At 40.1% G+C, this 26,455-nt stretch overlaps 1 protein-coding gene across 1 annotated transcript in view; it reads right to left on the bottom strand.

The window, feature by feature from the left end:
- Nucleotides 1–4,247: 4,247 nt before the first annotated feature.
- FMN2 (formin 2) overlaps nt 4,248–26,455 on the bottom strand; it is a 439,054-nt gene continuing 416,846 nt past the window's right edge. Inside the window, exons 18-19 of the mRNA XM_060243494.1 lie at nt 8,364–8,445; nt 4,248–4,329 (exon numbers count right to left, since the gene is read on the bottom strand). Coding sequence (XP_060099477.1) covers nt 4,303–4,329; nt 8,364–8,445 — 109 coding nt within the window. The 3' untranslated portion in view covers nt 4,248–4,302. The remainder of the gene's footprint in view (nt 4,330–8,363; nt 8,446–26,455) is intronic.

Below are 26,455 nucleotides of genomic sequence, written 5' to 3'. Positions count from 1 at the left end.
TTCTGTGCTTTTCAATCATTAGCCTGCCATCTGGTGGTAAACATACCAATTAGTTAACTACTAGATAATCACTTCATACAAAGGGCATTCCATACGTGTAATTATATCAGAAAACAAATTCTGTTTGATATCTGATGCCACTTTCTAAAGTGAATGAGAAATAAAAACTGAGCCAGTGGAGTCATGAAAGATCCCTGTCATGCAGGATTAAGGCAGAACCAGTGGTACAGACTAATGAGCTGGTTCAGGCAGGAAGAGGTGTATGAGACTAATATGCAGCCCATCTAGAGGAAAGGTTAATGTTTCTAGTTACCTGCTCAATGTTTATTTATTTATTTATTCCTCGCATTTATATCCCGTCCTCCTCACTGAAGCAGGCTCAGGGCGGCTAACAACAATCAAACACCAAACAATAAAACAGTGAGCAAACAATTAAAATTAACAATCATTACCAGTTAAACAATTTAATACAATTTAAAACAGTTTAAAATAATTTAAAACAATTTTTGGTGCTAGTGTTGGTACCATTACATTCAGCGATGTTGGGCTTCTACTTGTACTGTAGCTTAACTAAAGGCAAGTCAAAATAGAACTGTTTTACAGGCCTTGCAGAACTGGGCAAGGTCCCACAACACCCTTACATCTTCTGGGAGTTGGTTCCACCAGTGGGAGGCAGCAACTGAGAAGGCTCTTTCTCTGGTAGCCTTCAGTCTCACCTCCCTTGGCCTGGGGATTGACAGTAAATTCTGCGATCCAGATCTAAGTACCCTCTGGGGAACATGTTGGGAGAGATGGTCCCTAAGGTAGACAGGTCCTCGGCCATATAGGGCTTTAAAGGTAATAACCAGCACCTTATAGCGAATCCGGAATACTATTGGCAGCCAGTGCAGTTCCCGCAGCCTTGGCTGTATGTGCTCCCATATAGAGAGACCCAATAACAGCCTGGCTGCTGCGTTCTGCACCAACTGCAGTTTCTGGATCCGAGACATGGGCAGCCCCATGTAGAAGGCATTACAGTAGTTAGTCTCGAGGTGACCATTGCATGGATCACAGTTGCTAAGTCGCTGTGATTTATTTATACCTTATGGCACACCAACATACTCAATATTCAAATGATCTGATAGCTGCCAGCATACCTTTAACGCACATCAAACAATACTGAATAGACTGTCAAGCAATTAACAGGAATATATATTTTAGTGTGCTTGTTAGATTATTTTTAAAATCTTCTGTTGTCAGACCAAGATTATACATTGCATAACAGCCCATTCCAAGAATGCCTAGGTCCAATTAAGGAAGATTTTAATGTTTCATTTTCATTGCTTTCCTCATCACAGTTTATTGTGGTATCAGTGCAGTAATAAGAAGAGTTTACACAAATGATGTGTGCACAGAGAACGGCAAGACATTGGGTAGGTAATCTAGGTGCTATGTTGAACTTTTTGGAAGTAGACCAATCTATCTATGAGAACCGTATGATCTGAAAATGGTAAATTTGCATATTCTTGCTTCTCTTTTCCTGTTTCTTCTACACTTATAACTGTTTGTAGTCTACCATTTGGACTGCAAGTCTTTCAAAATGAGCATTTTCTGTATTTAAAGCTGTAAAATATCACTTCTTGAAGTTAATAAAAACAATTTCAGTATGATAAGAGCCCAAGAAAAACACTACATATTTAATGCAACTCCGATCTTATTTATTTTTCATATAAATTAACATTCTAAAAAAAATTGGAATAGAAACACTAAATACAGTATTGCACAGAGCGATCTTATTTAATTTTAGTATGGCAATAAACATACTGTAGGTACTGAAGAGAACAGGAAGGCTACAAAAACAGAAACATGCTACCATGTCTTTAAATGCACTTAAATAAAGGAGAATGCAAAAGTTAAACAGCAAGTCTATAGCTTACATAAATACAAACATGGGTTTTAATCAGTGCTATTAAAATATCTTTTATTTATTTGCTTTTGATAATGTCTTTCATAACAATAAGCAATCTTCTCTTTTCCTTTTTCCCAAGAAATAACTTTATTCCCAACACCACAGGGCTTTATAATGCAGTTCTGGGAAAAATGCATCAGGGACTCTCAGAAGCTATCCCAAAAACAGCAGCGTTTCAGTCGGATTATATACCAGGAAATAACTTTCCCAACAAATGAAAAATATATCTGTAGTGCTTGGCATTTTAAAAAGTCAATTCCTGAGGTCATAATTTATGCAGCCTTTATAATGTCTGGAACCACATATTAACATCTTGGCAACCAGAGATCATGTTCTGGGCTACATGGAGAATAAATAATTTCATCAGAACACAAAACCACCAGACACCTTCCATGCTACAGTGCTTTGGAATATCTGCACATTACCCCCCTCCCCCAATTTTGGCTCTCTGCAAGGAATTTTGAAAAGATGTGGTGTGCGGTGGAGCTGCTGCTCTAAGCCACAACTGAGTAATCATCAGGTACATTTTTTGTGGTTCCAACTTAAGACACACAAAATGCCTGCAACTGTTATGTAGTATAGCATATAAGCACTTAATAAAATGAAAGCTAACCTGGATGAATGAGCATCTTGTTACTTAGGTTACTAAGATTTATAATATGATCCAAAATTGCTAATAAAAATGAAGGGAGTTCTTTATAATGATAGGTGTCAAATGTTTGATAAAAAGTGTCCATTGATAGCTTCTTGTTATGCTGTAAAAAAAAGTAGGGTGGTATGTTTCTTTTTAAGGGGATGTAGTATGTTGCAGTACCTGGGGTTCTTTAGTACCCTTTGAAGGACTCCCATGCCTTGTTATACTTCAGTATCTTTTTAAAATTTTGATTCCATTCTTTAATACCTGGCAGAAGATGGGGAACATATTCCAGCTCATTGATCACAGAGACAGCTGTGCTAAACATCTTGTTTCAGATATATTTTTCCAGTGGGCAGCCAAATGGATTTGGAAAGTGTAGAGCATAGTGCAAAAGGAGTACTTTATCAATTCAAAATACAAACTACAGATGTCAATATGGAACAGATATACACAGTTCTTCAGAAGTAGCATTCTTCCCCCTAAGAAAGAAGTCTTGTAGCAGCCTTAAAGACTACCAGGTTTATTGAAGCATAATTTTTTTGGTGATCCAATTACATGCAGCGAAATCTGTGAGAAACTCAGGGGTAAGCACAGTGACCCACCATAATCATTGCAATTAGCCATGATAAACAATTTAAAATGTGTGGAAGCTAAGAATGGAGTTTGGCTCTGTTAAGCCTTAGTTAACACAATTAAGTTTATTGATCAGTTCTAATTCAGCATTCTTTCCCAATCTACTTTTGAAGTTCCTTTGCTGAAGAATGGTACTTTCAGCCCCTGGTAGATTCTGTATACCTTTGAGCTTTCAATAGAAATGTCACAAGCTTGCTTGCATTTCATGCCACTCCCCTCCCTCTATGTTCCTCCCCATCTCTCTATGCTCTGGCTCCAGGAATCTGTCAGTGGAAGATGGTGATCATCACAGATCTTTCCCATATTCCTCACTTTCCAGTAGTCCTTTCTAACCCCACTGACAGAAGACTGAGAAAAAAATGATTTCGCCTGCCTCCAGGTTTTAGCCCACATGGGCCCTGTGACCCCAAGAATGACCTTTCCCAGGGTTGGATGGGCCTACAGAGAAGATGGGAAATGCAGGGAATACTTGCTATCCTTGCATCTGTACACTGCTGGATCCAATCCAATACCTGTACAGCTGCTGTTGATTGAAAATTCCCACCATGCATCTGGCAAAGCAAACTCTTCTCCAGAAAAGTTTATACACTTCAATAAGTCTGTAAATCTTTCAACTGCCACAAGATTCTTTTGTGGTTTTGCTGCAACAGACTAACAATGATACCCACAAGAATTCCCCTCCATCAAAAGGCAGCATTGTAGCACGGTTGCTTTGGAAAGACATTCCTATATGGAAATGTAGGGTGTTTGCAAAGTTAGGTGTTTATACAGATTACAGTATGCTTCACACTGGAAGAGATGTTTCCTTTTGCTGCTTCAGTTATTATTAGTATTCTTCCATACATGTTACAAGATATTGTGGATGATGAGATACATAGAAGAGACATCTCTCAACTGCATAATTTCTTTATTGGGCACTCCATACAGTAAATCTTGTTTATCGATGAATGCTTGGTGCATATGGTCAGTAAGAACAGAAAACAAATACAAAAGAAGACAAGGAAAGGAGCGATGTGGTTTCTTCCCCCCCCCCCTCCACAGACATTTTGAGCTTACTAAACAGGTGGCACATGCTTTTCTTCACTCAGATTTTCATACTTATCTTTGCTTTCTGAAAATAAAAAAAAAAAATCAAATTGTGTGTAAAGGGCTGCTCCAAAATTTTAGACCGCATCAACCAACATTCAAGAACCTTGGGGACACAAATCAGCAAACTTTCATTTCTCTTCAAACACAAACAGCAAAAAGCAACTCTGGGTACTTACTGTGTTTAAAGGGCCAGTGCTAGTAATGAATGGATTTTCCCCATTCCACTTATTTATTATTCCATGGAATCACCCTGCTCAGTGTTCTAGTGCTTCTAATTTTGATTTATGTAGAATAATGTCTAAAATAATTGTGGAATGAGAGCATTTAGAGCTTGCCACAACTTTTAGTTCTGTCAATTCCTTCACATCTTTGCTAATGTGCATGTGTGCATTAATACGCACAAACAATAACTGCAGCAAAATCTTGATGGGGTTATTGTTGGTATGATTGTATCAAGGATCTTTCTATAAGGTTTTCACCAATGGGAAGCAGTACGTACTCTCATCAGTAAAAGACCACACAAAAGAATTTTGATGCAATCATTTATAAGCACATCAGTTTTTTATCTCATTCTTCTGTAACTTGAGATATCATCCTATATAAATGGAAATTAAGGAGCAGAGAGCACAGTGAATCCATAGATAATGCAGAAAAGAATAGGCAGGATAGGTATGAGCTAAATGAGCTGAAAGCTCTGGCTAATAGAGCAGGTACAACACTTTGTACAAAATTCAGAAATAAACATGGAAACTTCCTAATTAATCAATTCCATGTTAGAAACTAGATCATGTATTAGAACCCCCAAACCTGGAAATGATTCGGTCAAAAAGAATTCTGGAAATATTTGTAGCTGATGGCCTCTGTTGAAGAACTCAAAAAACAGCCAAGTATCATTACATGAATGGATCCTGTAAAAAAACAATTTCTGAAGCTATTTACTATCTGATGCATAGTAACATAGTAAACCACTTTATGATGCTGAACACCAATTATGAATAACTAGGAATATGGTCCATTGGGAAGAAAAATGCAATGAGCTCTAGAAAGAGGCTCTGGGTGAATGCCCTTCCCTTGCTGTCTTCACCTTCATTTAAGTGAAGGCATCCCAAGGGGAGCTGACCTCTGCCATCTGGAGAGCAGTTGTAATTCAGAGTGATCTCCAGCTTTCACCTGGAGATTGGCAACAGTGATTCCCCAGGAGGAGATGGCTGGTTTGGAGAGTGACATCTATGGGATTGTACCTGTCTGAGATCCCACCCCTCCTCAAACCCACCCTTCTCTAGATTCCACCTCTCAAATCTCCAAGAATTTGGCAACCTGGAATTGGCAACTGCTAAGTCACAGTGACTATCATAGGGGGGCTGCTGCTGAACAGGAGCAAGCACTCAGGCCTAGTTAAGTCATGCCAGAAAAATAATTGGGAGGGGGTGCAGGGGGACATTATGACAGTCACACAGATGCTGAAGCTCAGCATTCCTTTTATTTGCAGTACATTGTTGCTGCCTTTTCGTGTCATATTCAGCCTTGTGACATTTAGCAACAATGTGAACTTGTGGCATGATATGGGGTTTTTTGCCTGTCCTGATTCTGTTATTTTTTTATTTATTTAGAATTTATATCCCGCCCTTCCCACGAGTGGCTCAGGGCGGCTTCCAATAATAGATCCAACATAAAAATTAAACAGTGTAAAGGATTAAACATTTAATTTATGATATACCACAGAGTAGAGGAACTGATCTGACTTCAGGTTTTCATCTCCTTCCCCCTTGTGGTTTGTTCCCGCAAATATTAGCAAAGGCTGTGCTCGATTTGGCCATTACCGAAAGAGAATTATTACAGATTCCATTCCACTGGGAAATGTATATGAGAAACTGCATATAGAATTTCTACCATCCTAACTACCACCTATACAAGTATTTGTAATAGTTGCTTGATATGACTGAAAGGACATGCATGGGACACTTATGTGCATTTTTTCACCCACACACAACTGTAGAAAATACTACATTTTTTTTTTACAATAAGCAGGGTTAGTGAACATTTTCTTAGCATCAACAGGCAATGGAAATACATTGTCAGGCAATTTGGTAATGCTTATTATTGTGTCTCTAAGGACCTCATTATTATGGAATGATAATCTACTAGACTTGCTGAATTTTAAAATACACCCCTCTACCAAGATCTTCAGAACAGTGACAATTTCTTAACAGTATCAACAGACCCTACAGAACCCATCATAATGTGATATGCATCGTGGAAAGAGTCCCATGATTTTATACATTATGTTTAAAATTAAACTTAAGTATATGTACAAATGAACAGTGAAAATGGACAGAAAAAAGATGGACTAGCAATAGATCAGAGATTATTTTTTACATATTTTTAAACCAGACTAAGATTGTAATCCTGGACCCATTCCAGTCTGGTTTCCATCTGGGTCATGAGGTGGAGATGGCATTGGTTGCTCTCACAGATGACCTCCAGAGACACCTGGATTTAGGTGGTTTAGGTTTTTGATTTGGCTGTCATTGGAATTTGTTAATTTGGAAATTGTCTGTTTGTTTTAACTAGTTTTTAAAATCATGTAATTGATTTATTGTCGTGACCCATCCTGAGCCTGTTTTTGGTAAGGGAGGGATAGAAATGCAAACTAATAAATAAATAATTTAAATCTGAAAGTTTGCTGTTAAATTGACCCACAAGATAGAACCTAAAAAATGCAGGAGGAGGAGGCTTGTTTGTTTGGCATTTAAAATCATATCTTTCCTATGTTGGCTTGTCACTTATTTGAAGAAAAATAGTAAGCATAATCAGCATCTATAAATGAGCCACTGTGGTGGCCTTGAATGGGGAGAAAAGGAGGACTAAAAATGCTGTGAAAAAACAAACAGCAAATGATTAAATTAAACTTCCCCTAAACCACAAGAGAGATTATACAGGGAAATTTCACATTTTGATATGGTATGGTCTAGGCTCTTTTCTAAGTTCTGCCTTCCAAAAATGGTAACATGGGACTTACTTGCTAAAATCAAACATGGGGGTTGGACTGAAATTCCTGAGTTAACACAAGTAGAGTTTTCTCTAATCCCCCTTACTCTTAACGGTCCATAAAGCCATTCCTTCTCAAAAATATGCCATTTGGCACACAGGGTACAGCAATGGGGAATTATGGGAAAAAAACTCCCTTGACTGGAGCCCAATCCACTCCATAGGTTGGTGGTAGTTGGAGTTAGCCCAGGTTTTTAAAGATAAAATATACTCTTGGTTGCTTGCTTCGCAAACCCTTCTTCTTCTTTGAAGTATGAGCAGGGATGAGCAAATCTTCCTTCCTTTTTTCTCTTATGTTTTCGGTATCTTCAGTTTTGGTCAGGGGTCATTTTGTAGAAAAATAGGTGGTGGAGCTCACCCAGAGATTGTTATGCAGCTGCACATACTATTCAATGGACAAGGAGGTAGAACTCTCAGGAGGAGGAGGAGGAACTCTCAGAAAGGTTCAGGAGCTATGCTCCTCTGAGCTCCCACTAAATCCGAAGCCTGGTTTTGGTACTCCTAAATGCTGTTGCTGGTTATTCTCTGTTTCCTTTTACAGCATTTTTACACCATATATATGAAACAGATGCAAAAATATCTTTGAAAAATATAGGGAATATTTGACCCAACACTGATGTGAAGATAAGTGTGAAATGAAGATATATGAAAGGAACCAAACAGCTTTAGAAATCTGGTCTTCTCCCTAGTTGGGAACAGCAGATTGGCAGGACCATGAGTGTGCCACTGAAATGACTATAATCTACCATATCGGACTGCTGTATGCACTCATCAATACAGTTATTATCAGCACCACCCTCTGGGTCCTAAAGAACAATTTGATTCTGTTTAATGTAGTAGTAATCCCATTTATCTCTAGATCACTCTGTATGTTTGTTGGAAATAACTATAGAGTTGATTTCAACCTCACTAGGAGAGAGTAAAGACTTGTGATCACATGAAGACAGGGTCATTCCAAACTACCTTTCAAGCATAGCTGGAGAAAAATCATGAGCAAACTATACTTACAATTCCAGAATCGTGCTTTTGTTTTATATTGTAAATTGATTTCCCCTTTTTCTGTCTGCATACTTCTTCAGCCTCTTTAAGCCTGCAACACATTTAAATAATTCATCACATCAAATACTTGCAAAGACAGGAAACAGCAAAGAAGGCAATGTAAGACCAATGCTCTTCAACACACAATTATCCTGTCACTTGTGGAACAGAATTATAAGCAATACAAATGCTTTTCTGCCAGCATAAGAACACCTAAACCAGAGGGTAATACTCTTCTGTTGGGGGACCGGGGGCGGGGGGGATTCTTACTGATTCCTTCCTCCCACTGCAGGTCCCCACTTTGCTGTCATATCAGCTCATGAGGATTCTCTGTCCCCCAAGAACAGAATAGTAAGGTGCAAGGGTGGTGATGGAAATTCTTGTTGTGCAGACTTCACTCCTTTGTATCCATCTCAATATTGCCAAGAATGAACAGGAGGTATGTAGTAATTATAAGACCCAGGTGCTGTAATAGCTGCTGAATGCAAATATTATGATTTTGAAAGTGCTGAATATGTTCCTGGTTAAGAATTATGTGAAAGGAAATGTATAAAGATTTCTACCACGACATGCATCTCTCTGACTCTTCACAGTTCATTTATTTATTTATTTATTTATTTATTTAAGATTTGTATCCCGCCCTTCCCACAAGTGGCTCAGGGCGGCTTCCAATAGTAGATCCAACAAAATTACAATAGCTAAACATATAAAGGGATCCGTATTTAAAACAGATAAAACAGATAAAACAGATAAAACCTTAGTTATTAATACACATTAATAAATATTACAACTGTATATAAAAGAAATCCAGCAAGTTACATTAAAATTCTCAAGCTAGTTATAGGCTAGCCGGAAGAGGGTCGTCTTACAGGCCCTGCGGAACTGAACAAGGTCCCGCAGGGCCCTCACCTCTTCCGGCAGCTGATTCCACCATGTAGGGGCCATAACAGAGAAAGCCCTTTCTCTGGTGGACTTCAAGCGGGCTTCCTTCGGCCCAGGGATGGTAAGGAGATTTTGTGTTCCCGACCTCAGTACTCTCTGGGGAACGTGCGGGGAAAGACGGTCCTTCAGGTAGACAGGTCCCAAGCCATATAGGGCTTTAAAGGTGATAACCAGCACCTTGTACCGGACTCGGTATATTACTGGAAGCCAGTGCAGGGTCCGAAGACCCGGCTGAATGTGTTCCCGCTTTGGGAGACCTAATAACAGCCAGGCCGCGGCATTCTGCACCAGCTGCAATTTCCGAGTTCGGGACAGGGGCAGCCCCATGTAGAGGGCATTACAGTAGTCTAACCTCGAGGTGACCGTGGCATGGATCACTGTTGCTAGGTCGTCGCGCTCCAAAAAGGGGGCCAACTGCCTTGCCCGCCTAAGATGAAAAAACGCGGACTTGGCAGCGGCTGCTATCTGAGCCTCCATCTTTAGGGAAGGCTCCAACAGCACCCCCAAGCTCCTGACCCTGTCCGCCGCTATCAGCGGCGCACCGTCAAAGGCTGGTAGGGGGATTCCCCTTTCCGGACCACGGCGACCCAAGCAAAGGACCTCTGTCTTCGCAGGATTAAGCTTCAGCCCGCTCAGTCTGAGCCATTCAGCCACGGCATATAATGCCCGGTCTAGATTTTCCGGGACGCAGGTCGGCTGGCCGTCCATCAATAGATAGAGCTGGGTGTCATCAGCATACTGATGACACCCTAGCCCGTACCTTCGGGCAATCTGGGCAAGAGGTCGCATATAGATGTTAAATAACATCGGGGAGAGAACCGCCCCTTGGGGCACACCACAGTCAAGTGTGCACCTCCGGGACAGCTCCCCCCCAACTGCGACCCTTTGTCCCCGACCTTCAAGGAAAGAGGAAAGCCACTGTAAGGCCAACCCCTGAATCCCTGCGTCGGCGAGGCGACCCTTCAGTAGCCGATGGTCGACCGTGTCAAACGCCGCCGACAGGTCCAGCAACATCAGCACCGCCGAGCCGCCCCGATCCAGATGCCGTTGAAGGTCATCCATTAGGGCGACCAGCACCGTCTCTGTCCCATGTCCCGGGCGAAAGCCGGACTGAAATGGGTCAAGGATGGAAGCATCCTCCAGGAAGGTCTGCAGCTGCATCGCCACTGCCCTCTCAATAAGTTTGCCCAAAAAGGGCAAATTTGAGACCGGCCGATAGTGTGCCAATTGGGCCGGGTCTAAAGATGGTTTCTTTAAGAGGGGACGGACCACGGCCTCTTTGAGTGGCATTGGAAAGTGCCCTTCCCTCAGGGATCTATTTATGATATCCCGTATAGGATATCTAAGGTCACCCTGGCAAGATTTAATAAGCCAGGAAGGGCATGGGTCCAATTTACAGGTAGTTGGGCGAGCAGCTGAGAGTATCCTGTCAACTTCCTCCAGGCTGAGGGGGTCGAAGTCATCCAGCGTATAATCCGAAGACAGGCTCGGAGCCTCGGGTTCACTAACTGTCTCAAAATTGGCAGAGGAGTCGGGGCGGAGTGACGCGATTTTATCCACAAAAAATTTCGCAAAAGCCTCACAGCCTATTTCCAATTCAATAGAATTTGGTCTGCCTTGCGGCAGTGTTGTAAGTCCTCTAATTATGTCGAACAATTGGGCCGGGCGCGAAGTTGCGGACGCAATCTTAGCCGCAAAGAACGCTTTCTTTGCGGCTTTGATTGCCATCTCATAGGCCTTCAAATTCTCTCTATAAGATGTTCGGGTCGCTTCGTCTCGAGTACGCCGCCATTGCCTCTCTAGCCGTCTGAGTCCCCGCCGTCTGCCTCTCTAGCCGTCTGAGTCCCCAAAGCTCCTTCCTTTAGTATTTTACTTCTTACTCACTACACATACCATTTGACTTGTTAATTTTCATAGCATTCGTTCTCTTCTCTAATGACTTAAACCATGTTTGAAAGTCAAGTAAAACAAACACACACACCCTGATTTTAATTCATGGATTTACCATTATTTCTAATTACAGAGAGCAAAAATGAATAACTGTAATTTCATTTTTCATACTGAAACATATTTTCAGTATTAAATTAGTACTAATAATATATTAAAAATTGATATCTAAACACTGTGGCATCTTTGTCAACAATAACGTACAAATAACATCATATAGACTTACACATCAGATATCCTGTAATGTCAAACAGAATGAAGATGCAATGCACAGAGAATTGATTACTGAACAGTATAGTACTTTACATCTGTAAAGCCTGATCAATCATTGGCTATTGAAGTTAAATACAATTATTTTACCTACTGACTCAGGTGCCACCAAATTAATATTGTGAATGAATTGGTTTCCCATTAATCTTTAACCAAATGGCCTTCAGTTCAGAAAACAGTATTAGACATCTTTTAGAAAATAGTATGATATTCAGAAGCACATTCTTCCATATCATATAGCTGTACTGACTGCTGGATCAGTCAATATGCAACAGACCAGAGGGCGCACAAAGAATTGATATTTGAGTTGTATGTAATTGATATAATCTACGCAGGGGTGTCGAACGCATTTGTTATGAGGGTCAGATCTGACATAAATGAGATCTTGTTGGGCTGAGCCACGTTGGGCCAGGCCGGATGTGTACCTATTTAAGATTAGGTAGCAGAGATATAAACTTTATAAAGAGCACAGACAAACACAATTAAAGATTTTTTTAAAAAAAATAAAATAAAACATGCTTAAAACATTAACACATTGGTCTTAAAGGTGCTTTCTTTATAACTCTCCCATGGGATCAAGGGAACTGGGCAAAGGAAGCTCCTTCTCTTTCCTTCCTTCCCCAGGGGACCAGGAGGGGAGAAGCCTCAGCCAATAGAAGAAGGAGAAGCTTGGCTAAGTAGCTCTGCTGTGCAATTGAGAGAGCCTGGCAAAGCAAGCTCCCTCTCTCCAAGGGTGGAGCCTCAGCAAACTGAGAAAAAAGAGACTTTGCTCTGTAGCTCCTGTGTGGTTGAGTAAGTCTTACAAAGCAAGCTGTTATGCAGAAGGAAGCAAGAGAGAGGGAGAAGAAAACAGATGACAGCCAGTTGCTCAAGGACCTGATAGGAGCACTCTGAGGGCCTGATTCGGCCGCAGGGCCGCATGTTTGACACCCCTGATCTACATGTTTTCCAGAACAGGTGTTACTGCATGGTAGTAGGCTAAATTTGTTGCATCATTGCAAACAATGAACTGAGTGTCAAGTTATTTTCTGCTAGTAGAAAAGAGAGAGCAATTTTAGTTCCCCCTCCTGTGTAAATCCCCAAATTACACCCAGCAGTGTCCCCAAGGTTTCCCTAATTGCCTCAGGAGTATATCTGGGGGAACCCAGAGGGCTGTAACAAGGAGATTGGACAGATCCAATCCTTAAGCAGGGATTTATTCATGATTTAAATTTTCTGATTTTATACTGATATGAGATTGTTTTATTGTCATGATTTGTGACCTTGTAACTTGCCCTGAGTCTGCTTGTGGGGAGGGTGGGATATAAATTGAATAAATGAAATGATTCTCTGGAATCAAACCAATGTTATCGTCAAATGGTTATTCTTGAATATGAACACTTGATAGAGCTTTGAAAATTTTATGATTGACCTGCGTGTATCAGTGAGACTTGGCTGGGGGACAGGTTAACCTTTCCCAACTGTGTTCCCTTGGGTACTGGTTTTATCTCCTGTAATAACTGGTCCCACACACTGTGTAGGTTATACTCTTGATCTTATATTTTGTTCTGTCAAGAGGTAGGTCATCTCAAGATGGAGTAACTGATGACAGTTCCTTTGTTATGCACATATTGTTATTTGTTCAGGTTTAGATTGGAAAATCAAGACTTTGTAGAGGCAAAAATCTGTTAAAATTATATGCTGTCAAAGCCAGATAGATCTGAATGTTTTCCTGATGGCTGTAGAAGCTCATCCTTTTATAGTTTAGTTTATTTGATTTATATCCCGCCCTCCCCGCTGAAACAGGCTCAGGGCAGTTCACAATACATAATAGAGTAACAATAAAAACAGTTAAATTAAATATTAGATTAAAACAGTTTTTAAACAATTTGGTGCTAATTTCCACACAGTTTAAGGATGGCAATCAGTGTTCTTAAACATCCATTTAGATCTAATAGCTCGGCGGTGGTCATCATTCAGTTAAAAGCTAAGTTATTCCAACTTTTATTGCCCTCGTTGTTGTTTCAGCCTAGTCAACACAAATTAACAATCACCAGACCCCCCCACCAGCCTTCTTCAGTGGCCTAAAACCAAATAGCACACAACTTAAAAAAAACTGTAAAAGAATTTGTGATTCTTTTAATCTGCTAAAAACATTTCCATGATTTTGCATACTAATTCACTGCCTACTTTCTCTATATTTAGGACTGGTTACCATTCCATCCTATTGTCTGATGAAGTGTGCTTCTAGCACATGAAAGCTTACATTCTGAATAAAACTTTGTTGGTCTTAAAGATGCAACTTGACTCCTGCTTTGTTCTACTGCTTCAGACCAACACAGCTACCCACCTGGATCTATCCCTTTAGTATGGGTGACCATACTAAAGGGCCATGGCTGACCTCTGGAATGAGGAAACTACATGGGCATGGGCAAATTAACACAAGCACTCCTAGGCACCCCCTCTCAGGTGTTAGAAATAGCATTTACTAAGGGGCTGCAAGCAATGAAAAGACAAGGGAGACAGCCAAAGTGACAGTGAAAGGAGACAGGATGAATTCAACAAGACACAGGATAAGCCTACTCAGGTCTTTTTTGGTAGAAAAGGCCCAGCATGTACTCATTTGCATATTAGGCCACACCTCCTGATGTCACCATTGTTTCACATAGGAAATTCATTTGCATTGTTTCACAGGAATTCATTTGCATATTAGGCCGCACCCCCTGATGCCAAGCCAGCCGGAACTGCGTTCCTGCTCAAAAAAGCCCTGAGCCTACTTCTAAAGCCCACTCTATGGTGGCGATGATGGAAAAAAAACAATACTTTCCTGCTACCATGGTATCTGCACAATGTAGGCCAGTGGAGCTATTCCAAAGTGATCAGAAGTCTGTTGGGATCTCGCCTGCAGGAGGACTGCTTAGTGGCCCTCTATGATCACTTTGCTCAATACTTTGCAGATAGATTTCTTGCATTCATAGCTACTTGGATTGTGAATTAGCATTGACAGGTTCAGATGGTGCTCAATTGCAAACTGGTACAGTTACTTGGGATATTTTTCAGTTTAGGTGTGAGTGCTCAGAAAGCTGAGTGTAACAAGCTTAAAAATAACAAAGTATTTATTACACAGTGTAATAATTGACAATTAAAAACAAGATAGATACATACAGATGCTCAAATCCACCCTATGGAAATTACACATCAACTAAACATGAAACATATTACAAATATCTCATAAAAAGCCACTAGGCCAGATGCGTTTTGGCTATGAGAGCCTTCTTCAGTGGCCTAAAACCAAGTAGCATACAACTTAAAACAAACTGTAAAACTTAAGGGTCAGGCAGGTTTGTGGTATGACAATATAAGGATTGGCTTCACATGAAAGTCAGACCTGTATATAATTCTGTGCCAACCCACTAAGAGGACAGTGTCTCTCTCCAGTTATTTATTCTGTCTCTAGCCAAGTATCCAGCATCTCCATGCCTGCTAACATCAGACTAGAGTGAGAAGCAGTTCCTTTCATGAGATATTTTGTAATATGATTCATGTTTGTTTATTTATTTATTTATTTATTCATTCATTCATTCATTCATTCATTCATTCGACTTATATCCTGCCCTCCCCACTGAAGCAGGCTCAGGGCGGCTCATATTGAAAGGCCATAAAAACCAGTATTTATAAACCATAACATAAAAAATATAAAGTACATCATAAATAAAAACATATAAAACATATCATAAAACAATGTCAGTTGATGTGTAATTTCTATAGGTTGGATTTTAGCATCTCTATATCTATCTTGTTTTTAAATGCCAGTCGTTAACACTGTGTAATAAATACTTTGACATTTTTAAGCTTGTTACAACCAGTTTTCTGAGTTGTAACACACTGAGTTGTAACCCACACTGTTTCATTGGTTGTGTTTCTTCCCACTTTGTTTCCTTTTTTCAGATACTTATCTGTTTATTCAATGTGAGTGTATGGGCAGCATTGGGTGTTTTTGGCCTATCTCTTGTATGTATGACTTTCCCCTTCCTGGCTGCTTAAATCTTCGGGGGGAGGGGCTGGCCATTTAATGCTTCCTTGAGAAAGTGGGTGGAGTTGCCCCAATAGTGGTGCATCCACTATTAAAGATATCTACCCTGGACCCAGGAAATTTGAATCATTACTGCCCAGTCTCAAAAATACAATTCTTGAGCAAGGTGACTAAATGGGTGGCGGATGAACAACACCAGGATTTCCTGGATGACCTTTCTGGATCCTTTTCAGCCTGGCTTCAGGCCTGGGTATGGGACTTAAACAGCCTTAGTCAGCCTGGAAGATGAGCTGCATTAGGACATGGATATGGAGGAATACAACCCTGATTCTCCTGGACTTCTCAGTGGCTTTCAATACCATCAATCATGATATCCTTCGGGGCCACCTTTTCAAAGTTGAAGCAATGTTTTGTTCCAACCAGGGAGGGAGGTAATGAGGAAGTAGTGCTTGACTCCTTGACCCACAGGGTTCCATTTTGTCCTCATGCAACATCTACATGGAACTACTGGATGAGGTCATCCAGAAATCTGGGTTAGACTGTCACCAGTATAGGGATGATGCTCAGTTCTATCTTGGGCTTCTGGCAGATCCCAGGGAGGCTGTGGAAACCCTGAACTGGTGCCTGGAGGCAGTTCTGGAGTGGATGTGAACTAATAAACTGAAGCTTAATCTTAGCAAGATGGAAGTAGCACTGATGAGCAGTAGGATTTAAAGTGTCTGCTTTCTGGATGAAGTTGCACTTTCTCTGAAGGAGCAGGTCTGCTAACTAGGGCTATTCATCTCTCCCATCTGTCATTGTCTTCCACCAGCAGGATGAGACTTTTTTGTTTTGTTTTTCATTCCTTCAATGGCCCCTCCTTCTTCCCCTCAGGCTTTAATTGCTGGATCAGTTTTTAATATACATATTATACGGTTGATTTTAAATTGGTTTTATAATGTTCTGCTATTATGTTAGCTTCCTTAGTGGCCCTGCTTGGTTAGAAAGGCAGAATTCTGTAAATAAAATAATGTGGCCTTCTCTTATCTTCTTGTTTCCAAATCCTTAGATAGTTTGCCATCACATTTCTAAATTTACCATTTACCTCTGCAATCAAGAGGTTTAAAAAATTAAAGCAAGAAATCACAGGACTCTAAAAAGAGCCTCCAGGACACAGTATGCCATTCTGCTTGTCCTTGGATCAAGATAATGCCTCCACACTATCCTTATTATCTTAAAAGGATTAAAATACTCATGATATGAAGGACCCCTTTGCATTGGCTGCCTTAACATTCTTTACACACAATTGTTTTGACTTACAAACTCATCTCTTTGCATACAAAAGCATTTGTTAACAGTTGCAGGAAGAGAACAGCACATTTCAGCAGACAGCACGGCTGGATACTAACACTCCTAGAAGCTGTCTGACAAGTCCAGATGGAAAAAGCTACAGCCCAGTCCAACATACATAAACATACATAAACAAAGTGCCAGAAATGCAGTATTTTCCCTCTAAACAATACAGAAATTGGTAAAATGGGCCATTTTATTCAAATATGTTCTATAAACAAAACAGGAAAAAGGCAGAGCACCATAAATAGCAGATTAATGAAAGCATCTTCCCAAAACTGCGCTGAACGACTCTCTATAACAGACAGTGGCTGGATTCAGCTGCATCACAATAAATTGTAGTATTTAAAGTGCAGTTTGATCAAGCTGCAGTTCGTTTAAATGTTGAATGCAGACAATAAAGTTGCCAAGTCTGGGCTGGAAAATTTCTGGAGATTTGAGGGTGAAGCCTGAGGAGGATGGGGTTTGGGGAGGAAAGGGACCTCAGTGGGGCATAAAGTCATAGAGTCCTCCCTCCAAAGCAATTGTTTTCTCCAGGGAAAATGTTCTCTGTAGTCTGGAGATAGACTGTAATTCCAGGAGATCTCCATGACCCACTATCCAACAATTCAGACAGTCCAACAAAACAGGGCTTGTTGGTTGGCACTAGACTGGGATTTCAAGTTATGGTTAGGGACTGGTTTGTTAATCAAAAATAGCTCTAATTATAGGATTGTGACATGCGAATATTCAAATTACAGTTTACTGAACAGAATTATTCTTTGCAGCCACCTGGCCATGGAATATAAACCAGCATAGGAGGGAAATGACACAAAGAAGCAGACAAACTAATGTCAGTTCTGCACCATACTTGATTTCCTACTTATTGGTGGCATTACTTTCAGAAAGTTTTTCAAACTATGGTTTATAATTGTACCTGAAGATAGTCACCATGAATAAGCAACTACTGGGCACTCTATTATTCCCTATGGAGAACGATTCCCATAGGGAATAATGGGGAATTGATCAGTGGGTATTGGGGGCTCTGGGGGGGGGTATTTTTTGAAGTAGAGGCACCAAATTTTTAGTATAGCATCTAGTGCCTCTCCCCAAAATACCCTCCAAGTTTCAAAACGATTGGACCAGGGGGTCCAATTCTATGAGCCCCAAAATATGGTGCCCCTATCCTTCATTATTTCCTATGGAAGAAAGGCATGTGAAAAGGTGTGCTGCCCCTTTAAATGTGATGGCCAGAACTCCCTTGGAGTTCAATTATGCTTGTCACACCCTTGTTCCTGGCTCCACCCCCAATATCTCCTGGCTCCACCCCCAAAGTCTCCTGGCTCCGCCCCCAAAGTCCCCAGATATTTCTTGAATTGGACTTGGCAACCCTAAACCAGAGGGCCAACAAACAGGGTACAGAGGCAAAGGCCTTTCCCCAATCCTGCTTCCCAGTACAGGCCTTCAGAGATTTGCTGGAAGTTCCCTTAACCTTGGCCACTGATAGATTCATTGAGGACAGTTCTATCTAACCCCCTTTTCTAGCCATCTGTGTCTGTGGCCCTCAATATGTTAACTGCCAGTGAATTCCACAATTTATTTGTTGAGTAAAAAGCTCTCCCTATCTCAGGATTACCAGATGGCTGGAGGATAGAAGAGGGAAAAGGAATACCAGGGAGGAAGAAAGAGTAAGAGAGCCTCACATGCCCTAGACAAGATATGCAAGTTCCATAATCATTTGGAACTTGCACATCTTGATATGGGAGTATTATGGACATTTCCCACTTGTAGACTACCTGCAAATTCAAACAGAAGCCACCAAGTCACTCAATCTTTTCAACACTTCCCAAAGCTACTTCTAAAACTCAGTCCAGTGTCCATTTTGGTGAGCACTTTGCCATAAGTTAAAATCTTCTCAATGAAGAACATCAAGAGGAAAACTGAAATGTTTCTTAACACACATCTTGAAACTAAAATAGTGCAGCTATTGAATAAAACTCACATATAATACCACTTACATATTTGTCAAGGTTTTTCGTTTATCAGGCATCTCGACTCCCATTCAAGAATACAATGTGGTCAGATAGCAGAGAGTTAATCTAAATAAAGGGATCCTTTACTTGTTTCCATCATAATTAAGTTGTTTTCCCCCCAGAACTTTTACCTCCCTATCCCTCTTATTTATTGTCAGGCAAATGTATACAAATTAAGTCTGAAACCCGTTAGCAAGATGAATGGCAGATACAAGGAAAAGAAACCAGACATCCCTGCAGCATCATTTTATCTACCTTCTTTAGCAAACACCAGGCTGATTGCAGGCTTATCATGAGAATTTCTTCCATCATTCAACCAGTGAGAAAGGAAGCCACTTCTCTGTTACTAAGCATTAATAATTTTGTCTAAATAAGTATCTGTGGTAGACGAATTCATTTCCTACTGGCTCCAACTAGGCTTCTCACAGATACCCTTATACTTTGCCAGAGTCTACTAGGACATGACTAATTTAAACAGACTGACAAGGCTGGAATGTTCATGGGGTTGAAAGTTAAAAGTGCCAAGGATAAACTTTTCAACAATAAGCTATAAGTAGCCGGCATTACAAATTTTATTTTACATATACTCCTAGAAGCATATTTATCTATTATTTTGGCACTTTCTGAAAAACAATACAGCAGCTATCATTTTAAAAAGTAGTGTGGTTTCTACATTTGTTTTTTTTTAAAGATGGTGTGCTGAGAGAGATGCAATGGTTACCCATCTGTTTCCAGGCACAATTCAAAGTGCTTGTTCTTAAAGGCCCTAAATAGTTTGGGACCAGGGTCTCTGACACAGTCTTCGCACTATCCAGCCCAACAGTTACAATCGGCCTCTCAAGCTCTGCTCTCTGTGCCCCTGTCACCAAAGGTGAGTAGGTGGCAACTGAGATGGTATTTTCTGGTGAAATTTCACCTTCGCCTCTGAAGATTATTTCAGAGGGTAGTTGTGTCAGTCTGCAATAGAAGAGCTAGATTCAAGTAAACTAGCACTTCAGAGACCAACAAGATTTTCAAGGTGTAAACTTTTCATCATCAAAGCTCCCTTTGTCAGATACTACCTAATACCTGACAAAAAGGAGCTTTGACTCTCATATCTTACAACTGAAAAATCTTGTTGGGTCTCTTAGGACTTGAGTCTACCTCCCACCTGGGTCTTAGCTGGTGCCTGCTTTCTTGCCTTTTAGGCACCAGGCAGACACACATCTTTTCACCCACACTTTTAATTAGGGGTTTTATCTTGCCAGCTTCTTAATGGTCTGCTTCTGGTCTGAAATCTATTGTATGGTCTGATTTATGCTTTTTATGTCCAATGGCCTGTTTGTGTGATTTTTAATTTTTTTTGTTTCCAATGAATTATATTTCATGTGTTTTATCTATGTTGTAAACTGCCTTGAGCTCCCTGAATCAGACGGTAGGAGGGGCGCCACAGCCGTGGCATTCCGAGGGGGGTCCTGGTGGGGGAGGGCTCCTGACAGCAAGGAACTGTACAGGATCCAGAGAAACAATGGAGGTTGTTCCCTGTTTTTCCTGTTTGATTCGGTGCTCCGTCACCCGATCACCATGATGGCAGCAAGAGGTGATTGCCCGACTGCTTTTCTCTTGCAATAAGCTTCTGATGCATCATTCTTCTACCTTAATTACTGGAATTCTACCATGCAAGTAAGTCAGCTTTCTAACAATACTGGCTAATGGATCTTTTAACATAACAACAATTGGAACTGTTCCAAAAGAAAGGGGAAGAGGAAGAAAATTCCCCCCTTCTCTGCAAAGAAGGTTTCAAAAAGTAAAGAACAAGCTGGAAAACTTTCAAAAATCTAAATTGAACTGATTAAAGATATTTGAACTGATTTGGTTGATAAATAAATAAGTGTTAATGAGATCACCTTTTGGTTACAACACGGTCTGAATAAAAATGGGATACACTTACAAGAGAAATGTCAGTGACGCCTAATTAGGACTGAAACGGCTACAATTTTAATGCAGGAGAAAAACTTGCGGCTGAAGGAAACAGATTAACTGGGACTTTGAATTACTTTTCAACTTTGACTAACAGACACTTTTCTGTGGGAGAAATGGCAGTTCAAACCAAAACGTGTGAAAAAAAAGATATTATGAGTGCCATAACCTTCTTAAAGCAGAAACTTGGTCGTTTTGCAGAGTTGATGCAACAAAAGATGGAGACTTTTATTTTGAAATGCAGCGAAATTGAAAATCTATATGAGCAGAGTAATAAAGGGTCCTCAGTGATGTCTGTTAAGCCGAGGAAAAAAGTTAAAGATTTGTTTGGAAAGGTCTGTAAGAAAATCAAAATGGAGACAATGTGCGCAGTTACAAAGATGGAATGGAAATCAAGACCGATTAAAATTTCCACAGGGGGAAGTGACGAAGCGGGGGCCGTACCACTCTCAGCAAAATGGATGGAGGTGCCAAAGGGAGAAGAGGCAGATTTCAGCGAGATGATAAAATTTTGGAAAGCCTTCAAGAAGCGGAGATTATAAACTATTTTTTCTTTGCTTAGTTCTTTTTCTATGTTTAATTGGTTAACATTGAATTAATAAAAGGGATTGATAAGTGATTTTGAAATGGCAAGGGAGGCTTTCAGAATTTGGACACCTCTCTTATGAGTCTGTTATTTATAGAAGTTAAATAGAATAATGTAATTAAGAGTGGGCCAAGGAGATTGTATGATTTTTTATTTACCTAAAAATAAACAAGTGTGGGAGATGAGGTAGTTATTGTATATAAATTTCTGATTCTCAGAGTAAGATGAAAATAGGACCTACAGTCTCCAAAATCTTTACAGAATTTTAAATATTTAAAGTAGACCAAAATTTAATTTGTGTAAATGTGTAATAAGACAGGCAACACAAATATTTTGCAATTTTAAGGATCTGCCACTGATATTTCTGACAAGAGAAATTGTTTATAATGAAATAGACAAAGTACTGTTTTTTGCTTTTTCTCTCTCTCTGCTAGAGCAAGTAAATTAATATTAAGGATAAAGAAGCTATATTTACTTTTTATGCCTATGTTAACTGTTAACACTGTTAAACCAATTAGTTAGCTTTTATTTCTAATATTGCTAAATTTAACCAGTTAACTCTGTTTCATGATTAGTTTCTCTGACTTTCTCCCTTATATGTATTGAAGATGAATAGTTTAGATTTATATTATAAGCAGATTAGTTAAAAGTATATAACAAAATAAGAAGCCTGTAGAATTTAATAGTTATAATCGGTAAAAATTTTAAGGCTTGCAGGTAGAAAGAATTTGGTATTTTGTCTTGAGGTAGAAATGTAACAGGTATATATACTGCTTCTCTTTATTTCTCTTTAGTTTTTTTCCCTATGGTTTTCTATCTTGTACCCCCTTCCCTATCTTTTGCTTCTGTAACCCTGCATTTCCTATCCCTTTTTATATTCAAACTTAATAAAAATTTAAACTAGGAAAAAAAAATAAGAGCACAGGAGAGGCCCAATATGGTTTGGAGAGAATGATTGTATCATATGATGCCACAAAGCACTGTAGCTTGGTCCCCAAAACACATCAAGCTAAGCAATAACACTTTTTCAAGTATACTAAAAGCATTAACATCTTCTAAAAAAGAGGATAAAACTGTGAGCTGTATATAGGATTATCTTGCTTTATATAGGGGTATGCCATTGCAGCAGGAGAAGCTTTACACCCCCCCCCCCAAATGCTGGCATCCACTGTGCTGGTATGCCATTTCCATGTACAATAATTTAACTTCTAATGATTCCTAAAGCTACTCATTATCTCTTCTGGGTTGTACCTGCAAGTGACAAGTGTTCCCAGCCCCTATACCTACGTATATTGGTTCCCACTTAGAACAAATCAGATAGTTGCCCCTACTTGTCACTGAACAGTTTAGGGGAAAGAGATATTTGATATGAAAGGAAATGTTGCATTAGTGTGTGTTATATGTACTTAAGAGAGACAGATAAGCAGCATAGTCTAAATGAGACCTCAAAGGCCTTCTATCATAAGCCTTATTAAAAAGGGAAATAAAGAACAGCAAAACTTAAGGAATGAGCAAAGGGAAAGATGGTACTTCAAAGGGGACTTGTGACTTGGGTATATAAGGGGGCAAAAGCAGTTGAACCACCAGCAGGTTTGGCTGTGTCTGGGAGCGATGTAGCTCTAAGCCATAAGATGATGTTTCTGTCAGCTGATTTACAGTACCATTCTAAGTATGCTTTCTTGGGAAGAAGCCCAATTGAACTGAATTGAGAAGGATTCTGTCAAGAACTCTGATTGACCTGCTCTTATTACTATGAAAGTATGATAGAAATGTCCCACCCTTCTAACCTTCCAGCCCCAAACAAACAAATAATATTTCCCAAGTCTCCAGGTGTCTCATTCTCAAGTCAAATTGACTGTTTCCTATTTTGAAAGAGAACAAAAGATCCTTTAAATTTACTTTAAGAGGATGTGCCTTGTGCTGTAAGATTTAATGCCCTTCTTTGGAAGAAGCAGTGACAGCTTCCCCGTATGCTCCTTCCTATGCAATACATACCTACACAATGCCAGACTTTAAATCGTTCAACAGCAAGCTTTAAATCATGCTGCCGAGTAATCTGTAGGGAGACATACCAGTCTTTCTTCAGAGAGAGATCAATGAGCTGTGGAGACATGTTGGCCAGGAATCTCTCCTTTCATCTAGATGTACAACATGACACACCAGGTGCCAGCTTAACTGCTATTCTTGCAGGAGTGGGCAACTTTTATAGTCAAGCAACTCCAAGATGCATCTTGGGATTTGAAAGGGTGGAAGTTGCTACTAGTATAAAATAATCAAATCAGGTTGGAGAGGCTGCTCATCAGTAATTCAGATAAATTTACTATACCTTTTGTATGAGATGAATCCTGTAAAGTGAAGTTTTAGTATTTGCACTCAATATAAACTTAAAAAAAATTGCACTCAATATAAAGGTTTTTTTTAAAAAACACACACTGATTTTAACAGGGCTAGGGATGAATCTTGCTTTACCTTTACAGCTGTGTGGAAATCTTGCCTAGGCACATTCTTACATAAACAACTGGAGTTCTTACTATGATGCAAGGTCTAGTTTGTGTCTGTACCCAGTGAAGAGGAACTTTGTGTGCATATGTATACAAAGTGCCATCAAGGCACAACCCACTTATTGCAACCCTATAGGGTTTTCAAGGCAATAGACTAACAGGTGGTTTGCCTTTGTCTTCCTCTGTACAGTGACCCTGGAACTCCTTGGTGGTCTACCATCCAAATACTAACCAGGGTCAACACTGCTTAGCTTCTGAAATTTGATCAGTCTGGGCCATCCAGATCAGGGTCAACAATAAAACAACCTTCAAGCAAGTTTTTTTAAGTGACCCTGCCCTCACTTCATGAGGTTCAAAACTTTCTCAAACAAGGCAGAATGGGAATAGAACAGCCTGAGAAGTGGCCTTTCTGCCATCTGAGGTGAACATAAGACAAGTATGCCAAGAGGCCCAACTGATTCATCAAAGCATCTTCATTCTCCCTCATCTCCCTATTAGCTTCTCAGAGAATTCTCAGAAACAATCTAAAGGATTATCTATCATTTCCTTTTGTACCCTTAGAAGCTCATTGATTCACAAATCTTGAGCAGCAGAAGACACTTTTTTCTTATTTTTTTGATGCAAGAACTAAAAAAACTCATGAGGGCTGGATCTGGCATAAATGAGACCTTGTTGGGCCAGGCATGTGTGTCATAAAATGTAACACCAGGTGGTGGAGATATAAACTTTATAAAGGGCACAAACACAATTAATTTTTTTTAAAAAATAAAATAAAACAAGATTAAAACAGTAGCACTTGTTGAAGATACTTTCTTTTTATCTCTCCCATGGGGTCCAGGGAGCTGGGCAAAGGAAGCTCTGCCTCTTTCCTTCCTTCCACAGGGGACCAGGAGTGGAAAGAGCCTCAGTCAACAGAAGGAAGAGAGGCTTGGCTCAGTAGCTCTGCTGTGCAATTGAGCTCTGCCTCCTTCCCTTCCTCTCCAAGGGATGAGCCTCAGCCAATGGAGAAAATCAAGGTTTTGCTCTGAAGCTCCTGCACAATTAAACAAGCCTGGCAAAGCAAGAGAGAAGGAGAAGGAAGCAGATGACAGCCAGTTTCTTGGGAGCCTTATAGGAGCCCTCCAGGGGCCTGGGTCACATGTTTGACCCTGAGCTAAAAGGACTGAGGCAAATTTTGCAATTGCTAGTGTTCTTAGGAACAGGGGCAGATTCTATTAGTGTAGGGCCTATTCAAAAATCTTCCTTGTAAAACCATTGTAGGTATAATGTTCAGTCTTGCAAACCAAAAAGCTCTGCAATAACATGGGATGGTTAGTACATGGGGGGGGGGGGGGTTAAAGATTTTGGGTATGAAAGACCAAAAAATAGGGGTGAGCATACTCTGCAGGCTCTCAGGTTCAAGCTACCATGGTTGGTTTCAAACTGACTAGACTAAGAAGACTTTTTAAAATAGTCATCCCCTACTGGCAAACAGAACTGTTTAATTTCCCCTCAGAATTTCTTGCTCTGGAAGATGTTTTAAGATGCATTTAACTTCCAGGAGCATTAATCAGTACAGGTGTGTGTTGCAGGAGACATTTCCCTTGGGAGATCCCCCTGACAGATATCACCTGGGAACTGTGGTCTGTACTCATCATGGCAGAAAATAGAGGGAGCTATCTTTTGCTAGTAAGTTTCCTGAAAAGCAATGCCTAGGTTTCTTAGCTGTTTGGTTTTTTATTCCAAACCTGAGCCTGTTTACAATGACACATTTTTACTTGACATTGGTACTGAGCAGAAATGGAAGGAGTGGTAAGGACAGCTGCCCCACTTACAAAAATAACATTTGAGATGTGAAATGCTTCCCTGCTTCTCCTGTTAAAAAGAAAGATGGAAGGGGCTATACTGATGCATCTTTGCCCTGTCTCCCTTCATGGGAAGCAAAGAGAAGCAGTTGATTTTAGGAAAAGAACCTTCCATTTTTTTCACTTCACACCTTTCTTAAGACAAAAGAGAAATGGGAGGAGACGATGGAGTTAGAAAACCTTGGAATGAGCAATTAAGATTCCTGCCATCAGGCTGGAAGGTGAAGTTGCTCAAACTTAGGCAAAGACCTTCTAAGTGAAGAATAATAATGGTCAGTAAAAGAACAGAGTGCAGTCACACTCCATAGCTGTCAATGCTGAGCTAAGTAAATCCTTCGATATCCTCATATATTATGAATGACTGGAATGTAACCCATTGTTCAGAAAACAATATCTGGTTACTCAGAGATTCAGCACATACCACATTGGCTTGTTATTTTTCTTTACATTCAAAATAAAATTCTGGAATAAAAAGAAGGGTCAAAGGTGTCAGAGCAAGTTAAAATATAGACTTAGCAGGTGCAACATTTAGACATGCTGATGTCAGGGGGAAGATGTAGGCAGCTGTTAAAAACTTGCTTGAGATTCTCCTTGAACATGGGGAGATGTTGAACAACAAATTCTGAGTCCAGTGGCACCTTTAAGACCAACGAAGTTTAA

Source organism: Heteronotia binoei, chromosome 1, assembly GCF_032191835.1.
Source record: "Heteronotia binoei isolate CCM8104 ecotype False Entrance Well chromosome 1, APGP_CSIRO_Hbin_v1, whole genome shotgun sequence".
Taxonomy (NCBI): domain Eukaryota; kingdom Metazoa; phylum Chordata; class Lepidosauria; order Squamata; family Gekkonidae; genus Heteronotia; species Heteronotia binoei.
This window is presented reverse-complemented; position numbering and strand designations above follow the sequence as displayed.